The sequence below is a fragment of the Morus notabilis genome, unplaced genomic scaffold, assembly GCF_000414095.1.
Source record: "Morus notabilis unplaced genomic scaffold, ASM41409v2 Scaffold1005, whole genome shotgun sequence".
Classification (NCBI taxonomy): Eukaryota; Viridiplantae; Streptophyta; class Magnoliopsida; order Rosales; family Moraceae; genus Morus; species Morus notabilis.
The window spans coordinates 370870-376603 of NW_010363292.1; the positions used below are offsets into that span (position 1 = coordinate 370870).

The 5734-nt window shown below is 37.3% G+C and overlaps 1 protein-coding gene across 1 annotated transcript; it reads left to right on the top strand.

The window, feature by feature from the left end:
• Positions 1-3495: 3495 nt before the first annotated feature.
• On the top strand, positions 3496-5533 carry LOC21398418 (phospholipase A1-Igamma3, chloroplastic). Its single transcript, XM_010104064.2, has one exon. The coding sequence runs from the start codon at positions 3703-3705 to the stop codon at positions 5344-5346; it is 1644 nt and encodes a 547-aa protein (XP_010102366.1). The 5' UTR covers positions 3496-3702; the 3' UTR covers positions 5347-5533.
• Positions 5534-5734: the final 201 nt, after the last annotated feature.

Consider the following 5734-nt stretch of genomic DNA (forward strand, 5'->3'; position numbering starts at 1 on the left):
AACTTTCATCTCTTTTTAACTTCACGAGTTAAACGACAGGTGAATCCTATGTTGTTTGGTAGGAAGGAAAAAAAATAAGATAAAAAGAAAATATGGAAGTGATGGAAAATAACAATGATGGAAAAGAAATTAATTTTCTTTTATGTTGTTTGGTATGAGAAGATGGAAAGAAAATGAGCTTACTTTCCCTTGTTTGGTATTGGAAGTTAAATTGGGAGGAAATAAAAAATCTTACTCGTAAATTACTTTTATACCCTTAAATTTTTTGCTTGGATGTTGATGGAGAAATGACAGTTTAGTAACTTTGCTCACTTTAATGAGTTGTCCCCATTTTCTGCCCACTTGTGAAAAGAAAAAAAATGGTGAGGCCCACATATATTATTTTTCACTCTATTTTCTCTTACTTTCTTTTCTTTCTCTTACTAAACAACCTACATTTTCGTTTTTCCTCCCAAAATTCCTCTACCTTCTTCCTTCCTTCTACTTTTCTTTCCTACCAAACATACTCTTACTCTTCTTTTTAATGCCCACATAAGTTTCTTAACTTATATTTTTTTTTCTCATTTTCGTAATTCTTTTATTTGAGTAAATTACACTAGTAGATAAACTAGCCAAAAAAAAAAAAAAATCCCTACTAGATAATTGAATGACAACTTATATATATATATATATATAGAAAGATCTGTTGTGCAACATTTTTAAAGCATAGAAACCCATAAGCGATAGTATATTGACAAATTACGATTTTGATTTAATTTTTTGTAGTGATTCATGACCCCTCACAAGATTCTCTTGCTTGATCACTGATCATAAACCAACTAGCCTCTCACACCTTTATCTCATCTTGAAAAATTATTCGCCTATTCCGTCAACTTTACTATGATTACGTTAAAATCACAATCAATTACGAATTTACGATGCATAAAAAAAGAATAATTATACAAACAGAGAAAGTGAAAACGTTAACAGATTTTGCCTTAAGAGTAACTACGCCTCTCCCCGCCGATCTTCAACAAAGCGTAATATATCATATACCAAAATGGAAGGTGTAATTGGTAGTCAAAATGCACTAGAAATTAGTTAAGAACTGAAACTTCTTTTTTTTTTTTTTTTTTTTCCCAGACGACAAAATACGATTGTAAGCTAAATTTTAGATTCTTTTTCACTTTCCGACAAAAAAAAAAAAAGGTAATTTTATTCTTTCCCGCACTATATCTTCTATAACAAACTCAATTTCAGAGCAAAAAACGTACTCAAATTTCCTAGAACACACGTAAACATACTTTATTACGCATGCTTGATAAGTAAACTGATTCCAAATTCTTTTTTCATCGCTGCGAACGACAAAAGGCTTGCCGAAGATTAGTTATGAAAAAGAAAATTAGTTATATAAAGAAAAAGAAAATTCTCTTTGACATTCCAGCCAAAAGAAAATTCTTTGTAGATGAAACTTATGAAAGTTAATTAACGGATCTTCTATGAAGTCGGTGCCTTTATCCGTGCTTTTACATTTTAAGTTGTTCTTTATATATTATATTATATTATATTATATTATATTATGTTATGTTATAAGGCTAGGTTTATCCCGTTCATTTCACCGATTCGAGTTTATAATTCAAGTTTTGTTACAGTAAAAATGTCTCAGAAATAGTCACATTTAACTTTTTTATTACAGTAAAAAACTCTCACATAAAATCACATCTCAATTCGAATCAGCGAACTAAACAGACTCAAGTCTCAAGATTCTCCTAGTGCTTATTCTTTCAGTGGAGAGCATCGTCTTGTCGTTTCCTCAACGAAGTTCACGATTACTTTTTAATTTTCATGCAAGCCAAAAATCGGACCACTAGATCGTTCCAGTTGAAAACCAACATTAATTAATTTGTTCGCGTGACCATAAAAGAAAAGGAAATAAAAACATGCAAATTTTTTGGACCTCAAACTTTTTGCTTGTGGTGTGCAAATTTTTTTGGTCCCGAATTGGATTGGACATGACCATCGCAAGCAAGAGGGAAAATAATGATGGTCAATTATTATGAGTACTCCTTCTAATATATATGTAGGATTGAAATATATATATATATATATATATGCATGAGGTATATATAAGAGGAAATTAATAATGATCAAGGGAAAATTCTGGTCTCTTTAGATTGTGATTTGTGAATAGGAAAACTGTAACATATGATTTGTGTATTTTTCACGTGATGCATGAGCAAGAAATGAAGTTACTGATTAGTAATTTAATTAGTACCCATCATTATCCTTTTCTTTCATAAATTAAGAGCTTTAGGAAGGTAACAAAAAAAAAAAAGTTAGGAGACCATTTTTTTTTCTTTTGTTTTTTAAATTTGACGCAAACCAATACCCAATAACTTATAGACATGAATTTGGTAGCAAGCATAGGGACCGCCATATTGATCATGGCAATAATTGTGAAGTAAAAGGGGTACTAAAAGGAAGGGAAATTTTTCCTGGTTGCTTACATATGCACTAAAAAAATAATCGTGTCATTGTGGGGTCTCTAATGCTAAGCTAATAAGTTGCCTTCACAGACCAAACAGTGGAAAGCTCAAATTCCATCCTTAGGACCAAAAGCGTTTTTATAATTAGTGGAAACCGGAAAAAGTCATAATGACACATCTACAAACACCTTTGAGAGAGTACTGGTGGAGACATACGGTGGTTTGGGAGCTACTATACACATGAAGACCTTAAGTCTTCCTTCATTTCGCCGATTCGAATTTAAAATTTGAGTTTTGTTACAGTAAAAAGTTCTAAAAAATAATCACATCTAACTATTTTGTTACAATAAAAAACTCTCACATAAAGTCACATCTCAACTCGAATTAAAAACTCAAATTAACGAACTGAACGGACCCTAATTATATTGATTACCCACTTTAGTAGTTAAAAATATATGAAACCCCTTTTACTTTTTCTATTATTTTCTCTAGTAATTTGGTGATCATGTTCTCTCTCAACTCATACATAAGGTAACCGTAGCTTTCAAATCCCCAAGTGGTCCTTATTTGAAGAGGAGGGTTATTTATAATAGACAAATAAAATATCATGTGAAAAATGACATTCAATTACGAGAAAGTGATCACATCATGAAAATAGATTTGAATTTTTTGGTATAAAAATTTAAATTCACAATCAACCAGAAAGATAGATTTGGACTTTCTTGCACCAAGTATCAACCCGAGGGAAATTAACCCTTTTAACTTGCCGTTTATGATCATACACAGCTAACTCTACATACTGTTATATCTCGTCACCTTCTTTCAAACTGAGATGTGATATCTCAATTCTGAGTCACATATACACAAAGTAGCTATATATACGCTCTACAGTCATATACATTAATTACCACCCAATCAGAATCCATTAATATTTGAAGCTCATGATCATATATATACATAGTGGTCATATATATATATATATATATATATATATATATATATACAGTTGAATTAATATCTATTGCTTGCACTACTTCTCAGCTCATAGTGCTTTTTCATTGTACACCCCAATCTCTCACCCATTAATTTTCTCATCCCCCTCTCACTTTTTTGCGCTTGTTCTCACTCATCCTTTATCTCTCTCTCTCTCTGCAACAAAGAAAACAAGTATAGTACTGTCCTATAATAATATTCCTAAAGCAAAAGAAAAGAGATCATCAAACACACACCTCCGAGCATGGCTTCTTTATCTCTCTCTCTCAACAAGAACCCTAATCCTCCGGTCACTGGCCTCTTCCCAAAACAGGACAACCTTAACAGACTCGCAACCAAAACCAGTGCAATTAGCCTAAACAAGCCCTTCTCATCAAAAAAATTAGAAAATGAAAAAACCACGATCATGTTCACACGTTCATCGGTTTCAAGTACTACAAGTACTCACGACTACCGCAAATCCGACGCCGTTTTGAGCCATGATCACCCTCACCCTCACCACCACAACCACCATCACGTGGACGAAGCCACGCTCCTCCTACAAAACGAAGAAGACGAGAGACCGCTCAGAGAAATCTGGCGAGAAATCCAAGGGTCAAACGACTGGGAGGGACTCGTTGACCCGTTAAATTCCTGCCTGAGGAGAGAAATAATCCGGTACGGCGAGTTCGCGCAGGCCTGCTACGACTCCTTTGACTTTGACCCTAACTCAAAGTACTGCGGCACCTGCAAGTACCCGGGGGCCCACTTCTTCGAGAAGCTGGAGATGGCCGATCGCGGCTACAAGATCAGCCGCTATCTTTACGCCACGTCGAACATCAACCTCCCGAACTTCTTCCAAAGGTCCAAGATGAGCAGCGTCTGGAGCCAGCACGCCAACTGGATGGGATACGTCGCCGTTTCGACCGACGAGGACGAGATCCGACGGCTCGGACGCCGCGACATCGTCATCGCCTGGCGTGGGACCGTCACGTATCTCGAGTGGATCTGCGACCTCAAGGACATCCTCCGCTCCGCGGATTTCGGACCCGACCCGACCGTCAAAATCGAATCCGGGTTCTACGACCTCTACACTAAGAAAGAGCGCGGTTGCAAGTACTGCTCGTTCTCGGCGCGTGAGCAGGTGCTGGCGGAGATCAAGCGCCTCCTCGATTACTACGAGGGAGAGGAAATTAGCATCACCGTCACCGGTCACAGCCTCGGTTCGGCTTTAGCGATTCTAAGCGCGTACGACATGGCTGAGGTGGGACTAAACGTCGTCGCATCGGGGAAGAAAGTCCCGATCACCGTTTATTCCTTTGCCGGTCCACGTGTCGGAAATCTGAAGTTCAAAGGGCGCTGTGACGAGCTGGGAATTAAGGTGTTGAGAGTGGTTAACGTTCACGATGTGGTCCCAACGGTGCCGGGGATAATAGCCAATGAGAAGCGTCAGTTTCAAAAGTACATTGAAGAAACGATGTCGTTTCCTTGGAGTTATGCCCACGTGGGGGTGGAACTTAGGCTGGACCAGAGCCACAGCCCATTTCTCAAGCCCACTAAGGATCCGGGGTGTGCGCATAATCTAGAGGTTCACTTGCACTTGGTGGATGGTTATCATGGCAAGGGAAAAAGGTTCTGCCTAGAGACGAAGAGGGACATAGCGTTGGTGAACAAAAATTGTGACTTGCTGAGGAGTGAGTACGGTGTTCCGTCGCAATGGCGGCAGGACGAGAATAAGGGGATGGTGAGGAATACCGACGGGCGGTGGGTGCTGCCGGAGCGGCCGAGGCTCGAGGGCCACCCGCCTGATATGGCGGAGCACCTTGAGAAAGTACTAATGATCAAGAGAAATAGTAATAGTAATGGGGGTGTTCATGGAACTAGTTCTCCAGGGTTGGAAGCTAGTTAATTATGAATATTTATGAGTTTGATGTGGACTACTAACAAACGAGACCTTCATTAGCTTACTTATTATATATATAAATATATATATATATATATATGTAGTTATGTTATGTTAATAATATGTCATATAGTCCTTTTCAATTAATGTGCCTAATTACATGGTTTGTTGGTTTGTCACACTATAACACATCTGGCCCTTTGCTGTTAATTTTGTTGCTATACCCTGTAGTTTTTTATTTTTATTTTTATTATTATTTTTTAATAATACCCGTATTCTTCTTGCTGTGAATATAATTGCGTGAACGCTTGTTTCATAAAACTTTTAATGCAAAATGTACGTCAGTACGTGTATGTGCATGCTTAATACTTATAACGTCTGTACGTGTACGTTG

Coding starts and splice junctions, on each gene's coding strand:
- LOC21398418 (XM_010104064.2), top strand. CDS start 3,703: ATGGCTTCTTTATCTCTCTCTCTCAACAAGAACCCTAATCCTCCGGTC.